General features: G+C 44.0%; 4 protein-coding genes and 1 long non-coding RNA gene across 5 annotated transcripts; 1 reads left to right on the top strand and 4 right to left on the bottom strand.

Moving 5' to 3' along the window:
• Positions 1–308: 308 nt before the first annotated feature.
• LOC132258174 (uncharacterized) lies at positions 309–3,965 on the top strand. Its single transcript, XM_059755318.1, has 4 exons — positions 309–558; positions 1,314–1,557; positions 1,948–2,124; positions 2,184–3,965. Exons 2-4 carry the CDS (start codon positions 1,485–1,487, stop codon positions 2,426–2,428), a joined length of 495 nt encoding a protein of 164 aa, XP_059611301.1. The 5' UTR covers positions 309–558; positions 1,314–1,484; the 3' UTR covers positions 2,429–3,965.
• A 125-nt stretch (positions 3,966–4,090) lies between these two features.
• Positions 4,091–6,424, bottom strand: LOC132258173 (microprocessor complex subunit DGCR8). The gene is made up of 3 exons (XM_059755317.1): positions 5,821–6,424; positions 5,457–5,749; positions 4,091–5,394 (listed from the first exon to the last, which is right to left on the bottom strand). Exons 1-3 carry the CDS (start codon positions 5,939–5,941, stop codon positions 4,126–4,128), a joined length of 1,683 nt encoding a protein of 560 aa, XP_059611300.1. The 5' UTR covers positions 5,942–6,424; the 3' UTR covers positions 4,091–4,125.
• Positions 6,425–7,358: 934 nt separating this feature from the next.
• Positions 7,359–8,967, bottom strand: LOC132257401 (general odorant-binding protein 84a). Its single transcript, XM_059754281.1, has 3 exons — positions 8,887–8,967; positions 7,723–8,101; positions 7,359–7,630 (listed from the first exon to the last, which is right to left on the bottom strand). Exons 2-3 carry the CDS (start codon positions 8,092–8,094, stop codon positions 7,529–7,531), a joined length of 474 nt encoding a protein of 157 aa, XP_059610264.1. The 5' UTR covers positions 8,095–8,101; positions 8,887–8,967; the 3' UTR covers positions 7,359–7,528.
• Positions 8,968–9,473: 506 nt separating this feature from the next.
• Positions 9,474–10,126, bottom strand: LOC132257684 (uncharacterized). Its single transcript, XR_009468258.1, has 3 exons — positions 9,904–10,126; positions 9,770–9,852; positions 9,474–9,563 (listed from the first exon to the last, which is right to left on the bottom strand). It is a non-coding gene; the product is annotated as an uncharacterized LOC132257684 (long non-coding RNA).
• Positions 10,127–10,128: 2 nt separating this feature from the next.
• LOC132257683 (glucose dehydrogenase [FAD, quinone]) lies at positions 10,129–13,880 on the bottom strand. The gene is made up of 4 exons (XM_059754687.1): positions 13,731–13,880; positions 13,544–13,664; positions 10,509–11,917; positions 10,129–10,442 (listed from the first exon to the last, which is right to left on the bottom strand). The coding sequence occupies exons 1-4, from the start codon at positions 13,878–13,880 to the stop codon at positions 10,305–10,307; spliced, it is 1,818 nt and encodes a 605-aa protein (XP_059610670.1). The 3' UTR covers positions 10,129–10,304.
• Between the last annotated feature and the right edge of the window lie 1,777 nt (positions 13,881–15,657).

The raw sequence follows: 15,657 nt of genomic DNA on the forward strand, positions 1-15,657 counted from the left end.
CCTTCTGTTCAGGGCTGAGCACAGGTGAGAAGCTCCCTTTCACACTCTTTATGGGATAACTTATCGAGATTAAAGAAAACACGTATCTTGGCATTTATACAGCAAACTGAAAAAATCGTACAAAACAATTCATGTTGTATAAATTTTATCCTTGGACAGAAAGGAAATTCGCCTGGAATTTCTCACAGTGTAAACACAAAGAGTGAATGTGAGGCGTTTCGACGCCGACGCTCTTCAGTCTTCGCCTCCTCCGTCAAAATTTTATACTTTTGCCCTAACATTTTGCCTCGGGCAAAGTCATTTTCCTCTTCATGCTGCACCGAGTTAGTTTTAGTTCGCATGAAAATTTATCGTGAGACTTTTTGACACCGAATCAGTGTGAAAATAGTGCGATTTTGAGACACTTTCGACACACAGAGTGACTTGTTGTCCAGAAAACCTCGTCAATTTATACGTAACGCACGAAAAAAGTGTGATTTTCCACATGAGGAGCACCTCAGAGTTCATGGAATAGAACACAAAAGTCACCAGTCAAATTCAATCAATAGTGTTTTTTCGGTGAGTGGGAAAGGCAACACCGGGAATCAATGGAATTTTTCTACAAGAGGAAATTTTTGTCCAAAATGTTGAATACCTGAAAATGGTGTGTAGAACACCTTGTCGTTAATCAGGGCGTCTCCATTCGCACTTTTCGTCTTTGCTCAAAATATTTATACTCCAAGAACACCCAATTTTACGAGAAATCACTTCACCGTGCTAATTTTATTCACGCCTCTCTGCTTTGGCCTATCGAATATTTTCGTATATATGAACAACATCAAAGTCCGAAGCGGGGATTTTCTGCAATTTAATAATAGTTATACACTCATAGTGCCAATTTCACGTATAAATATTTTCCTTCGAACTGTTTTGAGAGTCATTTGGAAGCCCCGAATCGGCGATGAGATATCAGAGAAGCATCGAAATGGCATGTGAAAGCGTATCCTTTGTCAATATGGATCAATATCGCCGGATGAACTTTTTCCGCTCCATTGATGAATGTTCCAAATTGTCTTCTAATGTATACACAATACCCACTCTCGAGGGTGGGTGAAATTTGCCATCAGTCGCGCTCGCAACATATCATCTCAATGGCTTTCTTTCCACTCTCACCCTCCCGAATTTGCTCTCCTTTTCTACGAGGAGATAATCCGACGAGAGCTTTTGCGCGTCTCTGCCTCAATAGAGATCATTTCCTCAGATTTTCACCCAGACATGACTCTATTCATGGTGGAGAGACAAGTCTTTAAAGCCTCGACATTCTTCTCTTGCAGACACGGCGATGAGACGCCTAAGAGCCGGGCAATTTGAGGAATCGTGACAACATTTCCAAAGAATTTTGGACAAAAAGCGCACCAGAGAATCACATTTGGACAGACAGCACTTTTCCGGGCCATCAAGGAAGGAATTCAAACGACGAAGAGAGGAAGTGAATTGTTCTGGCGATGAATACGATCAATTTGTCATGTGTCCTCACGAGTTTTACGCTTTTCCTCTTCACAGTGCTCTTTCAGCCAGGTATAACTTTTCCCCACCGCACACTACAATTCCATATTTAATTCATTCGCTCCCAAATCCGGTGCATTTCAATTTGCATCCCCATTTCCAGGAATGCATGTGATTGGCCTTTGGGCATGATTTTGTATTGAATAACAAGCACAGAATCGAATAAATACAATGGAATGATTTGTCATTTTCAAAAGCTTTGAAGCTTTAACCAAAAATACTCATGCATATTGAAATTACATCACTTTCGACAGAGATAATCTGGTGGAAAATACAATTTGCCGAATCGACGCATCCTCAATTAAAATGGGAAATGCTAAAGTGATATTTGCATTAATCCTCGCATATTTGCAAAAATCACAATAGATTATCTCACTGAGTGAATTTATTGTTCAATTTCAGTGAGTGGCATCGATTGCTTCAAGTGTGTCTCATTCAATGGCGCCAATAAGGCGTGCGATGATCCTTTTCACAATAACTTCTCCACCGCGATCCTCGAGTCGCCCTGCATGGGTGGCAGAAAAGGACGCGACGGACTCTTTCCGGCCACATCGTGCATAAAGATAGCCGGATATTATGGTGAGTAGATGAGCAAATCGTCACAAACTCTTCCTAAAATTCCCCCTCTGCGCCAACAGACGACACTGGCGAGACGATAACAGTGCGAGGATGCGCCCTAGACAGTGGAACACTCACGACGGACACGGAAATCATCCGGATGTCTCACTGTGGCAGATTCTACTACGACGAGAGGTACGTTCACGGCTGCCTCCAGAGCTGCAACGACGCCGACGCCTGCAATGCAGCTCCTCGACTCACCAACACGCCCATCACTCTGGCTCTCATCGCGATAGTCCAACTCCTGACGGCGATCCAGAGATAGCACGTCCAGGACGTGACGGCGCTCAATCTGTAAGAAGCACAGCCATCGCCACCCTCCGCTTCTCAGCACTTTCACCCGTTCTCCCGGAGCTGAACTTAATTTATCATGCGCCTTTCACGAAGGAGTCAATCACATGGGAAAGACGAGGTATTTCGCTCTCCACTCAGCCATGCAGGGGCGTAGTTAAGGTAGCCGGTGACAATTGTAACGACTCTCAGTGATTTATATACATTCTCTCTTCCTTTCCGACCAAAGTTTGCCACTCAATTCGTCATGAAATGAATAGAAAATCTGTCATCAATCCCAATTTAATGTATATTAATTTGAATTTCTCTGTCTGTGCCATTGAAAATGTAAGACGCTCTTTAGAATACTTTAATTTGTAGCAAATTTACAACACTTAGCAAGAAATTTATCCAAATATTTAACCATCTGAAAGTGATAAATACCTGAAAGTCCCGCTGTTAAATTGTTACGGCGATAATTTCGCATTGGGGTTGCAAAGGAAATGACTAAAGAATCTGTTTTTCATACATAATATTGGCTTTATTTGATTTGAAGTCCCATAGAGTACAATTCCAACTTGGATTTTTCACTCAATTACCTATGAATTCTCAAGCGATTGACTTCATGGAGGAATTTAGAACCATTTTTCTCGTAATAACAAATTTCATTGTACTAATCAATCCGTATAAATGCATAGGATGAAAGTGCCTACACCTCTCACTATTTCCCCCAAAATATTGTCCACAATCTCAACAAGCCCCAATCATTGAATTTCACATAGAAAGTTTGTATGACGCACTATAATAACGCTAAAGAGTTTACATAACTGATAGTTAAGGAGAAAAATTACAACTCAAAGAACCAATATACAATTGAACCAGTTTTTGATAAAGGAAACATGATAAATCAGGCTTTCTTCTACGTCTAAAAATCAATGACCATCCACTGGAAGAAAATATCCTAATCTGATCGAGACAAATTGTCGCAATTAACTAAGGCAAAAGGTAAACTAGAATTCCTAAATTAATGGAAAGAAATCAATGGCAGTCATATCAACCGAGTTTAAGTATGCAAACTATCAACTCTTATTCCATATCATGCACACATGAATCCTAAGTATTATCCTGAAATAAGCATAATCGCATTAAAACTGTGAGTGAATATTAACGTTCTTAAATTTCACATTGTAAGTACCTATATTGTTAAAGGAAATTAGTGTTTTGTCCTCGATATTTTGAAACATACTTCTTGGCTTTTAATAGATTTTAAACATGACTATATTGTACACTTGAGAACTACCTTTCATGGTAATTTTATCGATGTTGAAACGAGATGTTATGTGAAGCACCTGTATATACTTCCCAAATCACTTGATGAAACTCATTGAATTAATTAATTTCTCCTATTCTGCATAAGTGAGCATTGTTTGTCTAACGTAGACTCTTTCCTTTCGAACACAATGCATTTTCTCTCCTTAAGAGGATTCATCAAACACAAGAAATTGAATTATAAAATAAAGGAATTAACGATTTTAAGGTGAATTTTCATGCTTTGCAAGCCTCACTGGGAAATGTCTGGCATTACAACTATAAATCTTTCAATTGACTAGACTCGCCTCTGTAGCAGGAAAGTACTACTCGTGCGCCTAGAAAACATGCTGTAAATTTGGTCATCTGTGACATATTCTAAAGCTATAAGTCCACATTCTTTAGATTAGAGCCAGTTGCCGTTGGCAAACCGACGTCCGTTGGAGGAACGAAGGTTCCAATTGGCTTCACGGCGGCGTCTCGCTCCATCAGCTTCGTCATTTCCAGCTTCAACTTGTCCAGAATGGCGTAGTTAGGTTGATTGATAGCCGCCTTGCTCTGCAGTACCGTAATTTCCTGCTCCTCCTGCTTCTTCTCCTTGAAACTCTTGATGCTGCGATTGCCGTACAAACGCAACAAACTGCCCCACGTCTTGATGTGCGGATGCAGAATCTGCAAAATGGCTTGCGACGCTCTCTGCTTCCCATCCCGCTTGTTCTTGCACACCACCGATGCCGAGTGCTTGCCCACGATCATCTTGAACTCATTCTTCTTGTGGTTGACATTGTTGATCTCATACTGAATCTGCACGTCGCCCAGGCCGAAATTCCTCTGCAGGCACGTGAGCAGGATTGCATGCGGAGATGGCTCAGTGGTCTTGGCACAGAATTCCGCCACGCGCGGATCTTCAATCTTGATCTCGTCAAACACAGACAAGTCATGATAGTTCCTGGACGACGAAGCGCTGCTCTCCTTCTCCTTGTCGCCCGTGATCTTGTCCTTCATCTGCGGAATGAGAATCTCGAGTGTCTCACGCGCAGCCTCGCTTTTCGCCTGCTTCTTGCTGGTCCCATATCCAGTGCCGTACTTCAGCCCATTGATAGCCACGGTGGCCGAATAAGGCGTCGCCGCATTCTCCAGCTCCTTGAACTCGTACGACGGCTGCTTCTTGAGCGCATGCTGAACGTACTCGTGCAGGATGCAAACATAACTCTTCCCGTTCGGATTCATAATCCACTCCTTCTTCGTGCGTACAGCATTCGGATTCTCGCCTTCGGTGTTCAGCACCGGAAATGTGATCAGCTTCGTGCCGTCCGGAAGAGTTGGCCTCTGCAGATTCTTGATCTGCTTCTTGTTCTTCGTGAACTTCCTTCGCGCCGACCAGGACTTGAAGCGCCTCACCTTGATCGTCTTAAAGTGGAAAAGTTTCTGGCAGTATTCAGTGACTTGCACTGAAGTCAGAGACTGCGCCTTCAGATTCTCCTTCACCGTCTCAATCTTGGCATTGGGCAGCGGCAGAAGTTCATGCCCGTTCACCGGCCCATTGGTTTCACCGGTAGGTTCCACCTTCAAGCCCAGCTTTGCTTCAGCCTCCTTCTCCAGAGCTTTCATGTAGTTCAAACAGGGCACGGCGCTTAAGGGAATTTCATGTTTCTGCAACGCAAATACCACCAATTAGCATCAATTGCACGGACAACAGAGAGCGCAAGACTCACCCTGACACTCCCCGGTCCGAGGAAGTACGGCCTGGAGGCGCAACACACGCGCGAAGCCTTGTGCAAATACAGCGGAATGCCGCTGTTGTGTGTCACCTGCACCCATCCCTCTGGCAGCACCTCGAAGTGGTTGCGCCCCTTCTCCTCTAGCACAATCTTCGAGCGCTCCTCGTATTGGCACTGCTTCTTCTTGTTGCGCAGCTCTTCCGGCAGCCCGGCGTCCAGCAGATTCTCGATATCCTCGTCCTCCAGCTCCGACTGGCTCTCGTCGTCCTCCCCCTCGGACTTGGATCCTGTTTCCCATGGCGGAAAGAGAAGCCAATGAGTTAGGAGAAGGTCACAATCTGGTTACCTTTCTACGTGCCCTCATCGTCAGATCCGGAAGCCTCTGCGAGTTCGTCCAACACTTGAAACTTGCGCAGTTCACTCTCATTCTCCACGTCGTGATTCAGCTTCACCTTCTTGTAGGGACACTCGCCGTCCATCGCCACAACTTCCGGCCGGCGCTAAATGCCTTTCCAAGCCACAAATATCGCACAGAAATGCTCTCAGTGAAAAATGGCCACCTTGACGAGTCGGCCTCTTTATGGGAAAACCAATGTTAACAACGTCCAAGAATCAATACTGACAAATTGGACCTTCACTTCACATTGGCTAGCATAAAGAAGCCACTTTTGGGGTCATGATCTTCTGTCTCTGGCACAGTTTGTGCAGCTAATCAACGGGGGAAAAGTTGATAAATCTGTGAAGTCTATTGTTTTGCAATGAACTCTCTGTAGAAAGTCACGAAAGAGTCCAATTGAAAACTAAACTTCACCGCTTTCTGGGGCGCTTTCTGGACTATTTCGCATCACAGTGACATAGCTTGGACCCTCTACTTACGACTAACGATACGATAAATGAGATTTTAGGGTGATTAAGGTAAGTTTGTGAAGGAAAAGCTGAATAAACACACGATTCGCAAATAATGGCTGCGAAGCCAAACGTCAAATTGCACGCACTCTCAGGGCAGCCAACTTGGCAGCAAATTCCCCACTAGAGGGCATTGTGTGTTACAAAGAGGCGAGAATGAGCTTTTTAAAAGAAACGAATTAAAGGGTTTAAAGGGCTTAAAAACCAACAAATTAAATGGTAATAAATGCATACATTTTGCGGTGATACCATTTCGCTGTCAATTCAAAATCGATTTTTTCTTATTTTAAATATTAAAGCAACCTAACCATATTAATTACAAGATTAATTAACTACTTATTTATATGATTCATTTCATCCCTCAACTCTGAAAGAGATTCATAAAAAATAAAATACAAATCCACAATATGATATTTCATCAAAAAGATTATTTGAATTTCTATTTACACATGATTTTCACATGAATTTATTCTGTGAAAATTGTCCCAATCCAGAAATCATTGCCTTACCCTGACCTTCTTGTCACTAACTGGCTTTTCATATTTCCGATGTCAAGAACATCTTTCATTGATTTATTGGCGGTTGGATATTGATCCGCAAATTCCACTCCAAGGTGTATCGCACTGTTGAGATTTCCCCGCAGCCGGAGCACGACAGCAAATTGAAATGGGGATGGCGAGACTGAGGGTGGGCTAAATTAGCAAATGGAGAGCGAGTGTAAGGAGCTGGTGAGGAGTTGGGGTGTGCGTGGAAGAAGTAACGCAATCAATCAAAAAGGATTTACGACGGTTAAGGTGTGTTTTTGGCTTCTGAACGCCCGAAAAGGATCGAAATATATCTTTCTTTCCCATCGATGACTCCAAATTACTCCCAGTGCGAATGGAAATCGGGATTTCTTCTTGTGCATACAATTTTCCTCTCCACGTATCGATTCCACATTTTTCAGTATCATCGTCGTCGGATGGGATGGGAGAACGCGTGGCTCGTTAAAGTGGCATATTTTCGATTGATACATTTACTGTCGTCTTTACGACACTTTTTATTTGCACGCAAGTTGTTAGTACAATGTTCTATGGGGAGTGCTGCAATGTCAAGTGGTATCTATTTGCGAAGATCTAAAAAAGCACCCTCCACTCTAGCCTGACACGTGTTTCACGTCTCTATTTATTGTCGCTGCTCCGCCCGTCCACCAGCATCCGAGTCATCACGCAGCGGACGAGGAAGTAGACCTTCTCGCACACGTTATTCGTGTGATCCATTTCCTAAATTGAGAACATTGAGAATCCCCGGCGACGGGGTCGAGAGATGGGAATACAAATCGCTCCTATATTTCACATTTAACCGTCCTACGTACCTTCTTGCAGTCGTCGATGCCGTCAGTGGTGAGCGTGGGGAACATCACCAGCACCTTCTCGTCGTTGATGTCGCCCTCGTCGCTGATGATGGACGTCTTCTCCAGGTAGCACTTGAGAAAGCACATCGGCGTCTTGTCGGACTCGTCTGGGAAGCTGCCCGTCTTGTTCAGCTCCTGCAGGAACTCCTCGGTGGTGCGGAAGCTCTCGTTGCACGCCACCATTGCCTCGAGTGTGGTCATTTCCTGCCCCGAGCGCTTCGCAGGTGTGGACATCGATCCCGATTGCTGCATCTTCAAGGCGTCGCAATTGATGGCAATTGCCACAAAGGCCATCGCCACGAGGAGATAAATCTTGGGATTTTGACTGAACATTGCGACCCTGGAGAAGAGGAGAAAGGATTGGGAAATGGTGATGAATAAATCCCTGGAGGTTTCCTCAGATTTCCTGAAAACTTGGATGGATTCTGTACCGTAGAGAGCAACTTATCACATTTCGTACATATTTTGAGTTTATTGGAAGTTTTGCTTTCCACCATTTAAAGTTTGCTGTGTTGAAATGTTCAAGAGGATGAAATGAAACCTTTCTAATAGAACTGCTGGGCATCGTAAGAGTTTTTCAACAATGAAGTACTTTAAATTGTAGTCCCTCAATAACTAATGATAATACTATAATTTTCTTCACTTTAATGCCTTTAATGCGTAAGATGACACAGGTGGGATTATTCAACAGTCTTATCTCATCATCATATTATTCTAATTACGCTTAATATAGCATATTAATGTTGAAAACTCCCAATTTAACGTAATGATTAGAAAGCTTAACTATTGTCATTCAATGCAGCTTTTAAAACTAGAACGCGAATAATGAGTAATCCTTGTTTGGCCACAGCCTAAAACTAATACACATGTCGAAAATATCCAAAATTGAAACTCAAATTTCATATTCATTCAATATTGAAACCACTCGCTGAAGATTATTCGATTCTGCACACATTTTCCCGAACAATATTCAGCATTCAATACTTCTACCGCACTTTTAATCAATATAGTATGAAATGAATTGAAAATGAACACTTTTCATCCTTCGAATAACATTTTCTCAATCAATATTTCCATGATGAATATGAGAGCGACTGAATTCACTGAAAAGCTCAAATTGCTCACTGAAAAGTTCTCTTCCTTTGCCGTGTGAAAGCACTGAGTCAACAGATTACCTCTCGCGTGAACAAATCTATCGCAAATGATGAGCATTGCAGTGGAAAAAGGCACTTTTATACACAAATTGTCTGCGGATGAATGATAATGTCTCCATTGAAGAGTGCGTGATTTGTGTGGTCAAAAGTGTATTGAGTCCGGAAGATGCATCGCCAGCGAACGCGAAGTATCCGGTAAATGAGCAAATAAATGGCCCCTAACAAATGGACATCATATTCAATTCAATTAGCGTGACATTGAGACATGATGCTCTCATCAATTTCGTGCAATTTCCCGCGGCAATGGTGAAATGAGAAGGCAATTGGACATTTGCTGACTTAATTTATTTGCTCTACATCCCTTCGGGGCTGACGTCACACTGTCCAGGATGGCTCGGGGTCCGTGGGCGGGCGCTTAGTGCTCGTGCGGGGTGTTCTGGCCGGCAACGTTGTCCATCACGGAGCTAGGCATGCTGTTGGGGGCGCCAGTGGTTGGAGCATCGCCGCCGCCGCCGCAGGCCATTCCGTTAGCGTGCTGCATGGTGTCATTCTGAGTCTGGGTGGCGGTGTTGGTCTGGTTCTGGGCGAAGGTCTCAGTCTCGGCGACGGGTCCAGAGACAGGTCCGTCGACTTGTGGCATTGCTGACACTTGTGGAAGAAAAGGTTGGTGTTGGTGGATTTTCTGACATGCTCTGGATAATCAAGCCAGAGCGTTTCGTCTAATTCGCTCTGAAAGCCAGTCTTGAAACGATTTTGCTCCACTGGAGAATAATTTGCATAGAAGTGCGTCAAGGGTTTGCTGCATTTGCGCGCAAATCCAGCAAACCCATAAATCCTTTATAGTGAATATTTACCACTGATGAGGAGCGTGCAGTAGGCGAAGAAAGCCAATGCAAGGACGTAGGAAGTAGCTCTGGCCATTTCTGGAACTGAATGTCTGCAAAGGGATTGACTGTCACGGAGGTCAGTTTCGCCCCTTCTTTCTTACCTGATACTCTGGAAGGCTTCTGAAGTGTTGTGGTGCCTTCCGTGGTGTCTGGCACGGATTTATATACTCGAAATTCAAGTGTTGACTGAGTGATAAGCTGTCAATTATTGCCAATTACACGAGGAACTGGGTTGCATTTGATAGTGCACAGTAATTTGTCTGGCGAGCGGCGTTCTGTATCGCGTCGATATACATTAATTGTTGACATGCAATTGACTTTGGGCGGGGAAGAGAAAGCGCGCCCACGCGTGGCGCAGAATATATCTGAAATTTCCTAATTAAATTTATTGTCTCGAAGGGACGTCGCCTATTACAATCTTAATCTCAGAGTGATGTCTTCTCTAAGCTCGTGTCGAGGAAAAAATCATACAAAAGGGGGCGGGAATTGATGGGGGAATTACTTAGCGAGCTCCCCAGGCCCGTCGAATGAGGTGGACGCCCTTCTCGGCAATCATGATAACGGGGGCGTTTGTGTTCCCAGATGTTACTTTCGGCATGATGGACGCGTCGATTACCCTCAAACCGCGCACTCCGTGGACCTGAGAAGACAAAGGAATGTTTTGCATAACAGACACCACAACATGGTTCATGATTATGAGCCTCACCCTCAGTTCGTGATCCACGACAGCGTACGGATCCCGAAGAGGCCCCATCTTGCAGGATCCAGCTTGATGGTTCTCCGGTCCGGTGTTCTGCTTCACGGCGCACTCCCAGTACTGTTGCGTGCCGAATCCCAGATTGGCACAGGCTGGAATTGCAGTTCGGTCCAGCTGCATTCCATAGGCCCTCAGAGAAGGCGTCTCGGACAAGGCTATCGCGAATTTGATGCCCTCCACAAGCACCTTCACGTCGATCTCCTCGGTGAGATAGTTGGCCACAATCTGGGGATGAGCCAGAGGATCATTGTTGGCCAGAGTGATGTATCCGCGACTCTTGGGATGCAGCACAGCTGGGAAGATCTGAATGGAACGGGAACCATTGGATCTCAGCTCCCCAACCTGACCAGTCATGGCGCAGTCAGCGAGGAAACCGCCGAAATAGAATTGCAAATCCGGACTGTTTCTGTCCTCGGCGAATCTGCTGGAGATCTTCGCGGTGACATCGGAAATCCCTGTGCCAGACATCAGGCCATCGCGGAAGAGGAGATACTCCATAGCCGTTGCCCAATTAAGGGCTGCCGTGTCAGAGTCGTTGATGAAGAAGTTCACGAAGTATGCCACGTGATTGTGCAGATTGCGACCGACGCCGGGAAGGTCGACAATGGGACGCACTCCAACCCTCATGAGATCCTCCTTGGGCCCGATGCCGCTCAGCATGAGGATCTGTGGTGAGTTGACGGCGCCTCCGCTCACGATGACCTCCTTCTTCACCAGAATCTTCCGCGTGTGTCCAATCTTGTCAATTATCTCAACACCGTGAGCGCTCTTCGACATTGGATGGACCAGAACTTTGGTCACTGTCGTGTTCAGCATTATGTGGAGATTGGAGCGATCGCGCGCGGGCCGAATGTACGATCGTGCTGTGCTCATTCTGATGCCGTTCTTGCTGGTCATCTGCGCAATCATAAAGCCCGTGCTGTTGGCCCCGTTGAGGTCATGTACACCAAAGCCCAGCTCTTGGCCACCCTTGAGAATGCCATAAGAGAAGGGCGGGTGGTAGGGGAACTTGGAGACCGGAAGAGGTCCTCCGGTGGCGTGGAAGTTCTCGTCCACCTCGTCCATCTGCTGATTGTCCTCGGCCTTCAGGAAGAACGGCAGCACATCGTCATAGCCCCAGCCGAGATTTCCCAGTGACTCCCACTCGTCGTAATCCTGTGGATTTCCTCGGATGTACATCATGCCGTTGATCACCGACGTGCCGCCGAGCACTTTCCCACGTGGCCAATAGCATCTCTGTTCCGGCGACGAGAGGCAGGCATTTCTTTCCGGTTCCGTGCGGAAGGCCCAGTCGATGTCGCTGCCGATAAAGTTGAGGAACATCGATGGGATTTGCACGCCCGTCGGCTCATCACCGCCTGAAAGTGAGCGAGAGAGACGAGATTGCAGATGAATCTGGCGATATTGCAAAGCACAGCTTAATTGAACCTTGTGGAATTTCTCAAATATACTCAATCTTAATGAGTCCATTGTTCAGCGACTTTCATGGCCCGAAAATGCGCCCGAAGAGGAGATTGAACAAAATTTGAATGTTGCAATTTTGCCCAGATTTTGGACTTGCTGAGTGTTTGTGCTCTTTTTACCGCGCGAGATCATGACATTTAATACCAGTTCAGCCGACGTCTTTTTTCCATCCGCGACCTGCTCTCTTTTTACTTCACGTGTGTTTGCAGTTGAGCAATATTGCTCCAGAAGACAAGGAATTCACCATTTACACGCCAAAGGTAACGAAATGATAGTCATACAGCCTCTTTGGGTAAAAGATTTTTCTTTAATGTCACACACATCAAGGTTCAATCGCAGATGCGATACTTATGGCTCACAGTCACTTCTCAGGGATGTTTTCCTCCCATTCAGCTTGGCTCAAAATTCAATAAAGCACCAAATTAAAACACCATTTCTCCTCTTTAATTCGATTTGCTGCGTGTTTCCTCATTCAGCATTTCCTCATCTTTCTCCACACTTTTTTCATAGCCTCTTGACTCTCTCCCCTGATGGCCGCCGTCCCACCCACGCCACCTTGCATAACACGTCTCCATTATTGCTGTCTCCTTCGCGGCAGCATCCCACCCCCGCGCACCGCCCGGGACCGTAAAATGTGAAAAATCGGTGGATGAAATGTAAATCAGAGGAGAGCATGTTGAGGATATAAAAATTATTTATGCTCATTGAGGCATAATCGTACACATTAGACACGCATTTAGCATGTGGTGTGGATCATTCTCATCCCCAGAGAGGCTAAGCATTGAGAAAAGTTCCGCATAACCATTTTGATGTGAGACTTTCCTTAAGAGAGTGGTCGATAAACAAAATCTGTGAAACTCCGCCCATTCGGATGCTCCGCCTCCTTAGAAACTCATTGTAAAGCAATCAGAAAATATTTAAAGAACTCGAAGAAAGGTCGTGAAGACGCGTCAGAAACTACAATTACTAGCCTCTCGGCTGTTTGTCTCTAGTTAATCTGAGATTGATATACGTCTTGAGAAGAGAATGGCAAGAGTCTCAACAATCACAGACACATATTTGACTATAAGACGGCAAAATCTACATAATTAATACACGGAAAGCATTCATTGTACACGTTTACCGTGCATTGAAGTGTCTAAAGTCAATTTCATGTGGATGGCAAGCTAGTGTGAATGAATCTAAAGTTTTTTGCAACTACTCTCAGAGCTTTACTTTCAACGGGGTCATTGTCGAGTCTATATTTTGTACCATATATGAAGAGAATTCACTGACTCGGCGATTTGCCATGTAGATTGATAAATTGTGAAGCAATTGACGCGGGAAAGTGTTTCGAAATTTCACAGAATCCCTCATTGTTGTTTTGGCGCACTTTTTCGTGAGTCCCGCACCCGAGATTTGTATGGAAATGTGTGCCTTTTCATTGGAACGAGTGACAAAAAAAGAGAAGTCGATGACTATGGAAAATGCGCTCCCTCGTCAACTTCTCGGCATTGTGCGAAAATTGTCCCCACACTCACCGGCTTCTATGAGAAGGACCTTCCAGTGAGGGACTTCAGAGAGACGCGACGCCACCACAGCTCCTCCGGATCCGCCACCCACAACTATGAAGTCGTACTCAATGTCTGGGGCCGATCGGGTCTGCAAAGTGAAGAGGGAAAGAATATTGTGCGGTCATGGAATAGCTGATGAGTTTCCTCGTCCTACTTTTGGCCGGTTGCAGGGATCCTCGAGGTCGCATTGTGAGCGCAGGAAGACCTCCAAGAGGCCCATGAAGAGCATGAAGGAACTCCCACCGCACGCAGACGCCAAGGTGGGCCCCACTGGAGGCCCCACCGGACAGTCACACAGAGGCATTTGGCGCAGACACTGCAAGAAAGGAACGACAAATTGATCAGAAATGCCACGAGGTCAAATACGCTGATTTGAATTCGTCGAATGCGGTATAATTTACTATGTCATATTTAAGGCACAACCGGGAAAAAATTTATGGCTAATAAAAATTCACGCGGAGAGAAATAATCAATCACACTTCAGTTGATGTATAATCAGTCAATCATAGTTCTGAGGAATGGCACATTAAAAAGAATTGAAATTACGCTGACAGGGAATTCCGCTGATTTGCAAAAATCATCTAATATGATCAGAAATTCCATGAATCACTTAGCAAATATAATTAATGTGTCGAAAAGGCTAATAAGAATCCTGGGAAAACCAAATATTGATTTATTTAACAACTAGATAACATAATAGCTGCGGTTTGGATAATTTTTTGATAGAAAAACGTGCTTCAACTGTGTGGTTTTATTCAGAAATCAAAATATAGCACGTGCTTTATTCCGAAAAGTTATGACTTTTTTGCATATTCAGAAATAGTGAATTTTTTTCTGCATCATAAACTAAAAGTTAAGAGCCAATGTTATCATGAAAAAAACATATTCAATTACTCAGTCAGCATTTCAGTAATTCACTCAGTTCAAGTTTAAAACTACTGTGATTATTGTAATAGCGATTGTTTATTCATTGCCTCATCGCGCGTCTGTTACGCCAAACACAAGAGAAAGAGTCAAATAATCCGAAATGATCTCATCTCAAATTCTGTAGATTCACTTTTGAGATAGTTCACAGCGAAAAAAATTAAATCACATCTCGAATGAAAGATTCATCACCGCATTAGCGTGTTAATTTATCATGGGACTTTCTGCCACACAATGGCATACGAATGGCGTGTGTGTGCAAGGTGAAAAAATTCGAGAAATGCCACGATTTTTTTCCATGCCCAGAAACAGATTTGAAATAAATCAAAACATCACAACAATGCGTACACTCTGCACCTCGCCATAAATTTTTCATGATGGATTCCGCAGCTGCTCTTGCCATGTCTCTTCAGCAATGGCAATATAGTTGCAAATGCAAAAAGTCAGCTGACCTCATTGCTATTCATGTGTTATCTAATCAAATTATGTGCTAATTGCATACATTGGTGCATTGAAGTATTTTGAAATTATTTCGTAGGCAAATTCTTAACTCTAATTAAGATATTAAGTGGGATTGTGTATCTCTCATTGAAAGTGTATGGATTTCTACTTGCAATATCGCACATCTTCTCGATTTATTGTCTCTGGTTTCGCCGCAATTGTATGGCAACAGTGTTGCCATGAGAAGATTTTTCCCATACGACACATTATTGTTCAATCATCCGAGTTTTCTTGTGCAGAAAATACACACTCACTCACAATTCCCGAGACGGCGCACCACTTACAATGGAAATTGTACATTGAATGTCTCTAAATTAATCACGAACTTCTCTTTTTTTCGGTGCGATTATAAAATTTAACCCGATTCCACTATGCGAAAAAAGCTCAATCGCCTCAATCTTTAGTTCCGCTAGCAATCAATGATTTATTCCTTGTCTGCTTATACGCCCGTATAATGGCATTATTAGTAAATTATATTGCAAATTTTGTAAGAATCTGTATTATAGTTATGCTTAAATCAAATTTGATCGCGATTGGAATTCAATTGATTGCACATAAAGAGTGTGGTTGAGTTTTGGTGTTCTTTCAGCACACATTTTGCCCAGTTAATTTCTACTAATGATCTCACATTTCTATTATGCAAAGTGTTATGAAGA

Source organism: Phlebotomus argentipes, unplaced genomic scaffold, assembly GCF_947086385.1.
Source record: "Phlebotomus argentipes unplaced genomic scaffold, Phlebotomus argentipes genome assembly scaffold_4, whole genome shotgun sequence".
NCBI classification, from domain to species: Eukaryota; Metazoa; Arthropoda; class Insecta; order Diptera; family Psychodidae; genus Phlebotomus; species Phlebotomus argentipes.

Bases quoted from the DNA above. Each gene is read 5' to 3' on its own strand.
- LOC132258174 (XM_059755318.1), top strand. From the start codon at position 1,485: ATGAATACGATCAATTTGTCATGTGTCCTCACGAGTTTTACGCTTTTC. The intron at 1,558-1,947 runs GTATAACTTTTC...GTTCAATTTCAG, and splicing joins CACAGTGCTCTTTCAGCCAG to TGAGTGGCATCGATTGCTTC. The intron at 2,125-2,183 runs GTGAGTAGATGA...CTGCGCCAACAG, and splicing joins AAAGATAGCCGGATATTATG to ACGACACTGGCGAGACGATA.
- LOC132257683 (XM_059754687.1), bottom strand. From the start codon at position 13,880: ATGCCTCTGTGTGACTGTCCGGTGGGGCCTCCAGTGGGGCCCACCTTG. The intron at 13,665-13,730 runs GTAGGACGAGGA...TTCACTTTGCAG, and splicing joins ATCCCTGCAACCGGCCAAAA to ACCCGATCGGCCCCAGACAT. The intron at 11,918-13,543 runs GTGAGTGTGGGG...GCTCACTTTCAG, and splicing joins GGTCCTTCTCATAGAAGCCG to GCGGTGATGAGCCGACGGGC.
- LOC132258173 (XM_059755317.1), bottom strand. From the start codon at position 5,941: ATGGACGGCGAGTGTCCCTACAAGAAGGTGAAGCTGAATCACGACGTG. The intron at 5,750-5,820 runs GCACGTAGAAAG...CATGGGAAACAG, and splicing joins TTCCGGATCTGACGATGAGG to GATCCAAGTCCGAGGGGGAG. The intron at 5,395-5,456 runs GTGAGTCTTGCG...TTTGCGTTGCAG, and splicing joins TCGGACCGGGGAGTGTCAGG to AAACATGAAATTCCCTTAAG.
- LOC132257401 (XM_059754281.1), bottom strand. From the start codon at position 8,094: ATGTTCAGTCAAAATCCCAAGATTTATCTCCTCGTGGCGATGGCCTTT. The intron at 7,631-7,722 runs GTACGTAGGACG...TTCTCAATTTAG, and splicing joins GCATCGACGACTGCAAGAAG to GAAATGGATCACACGAATAA.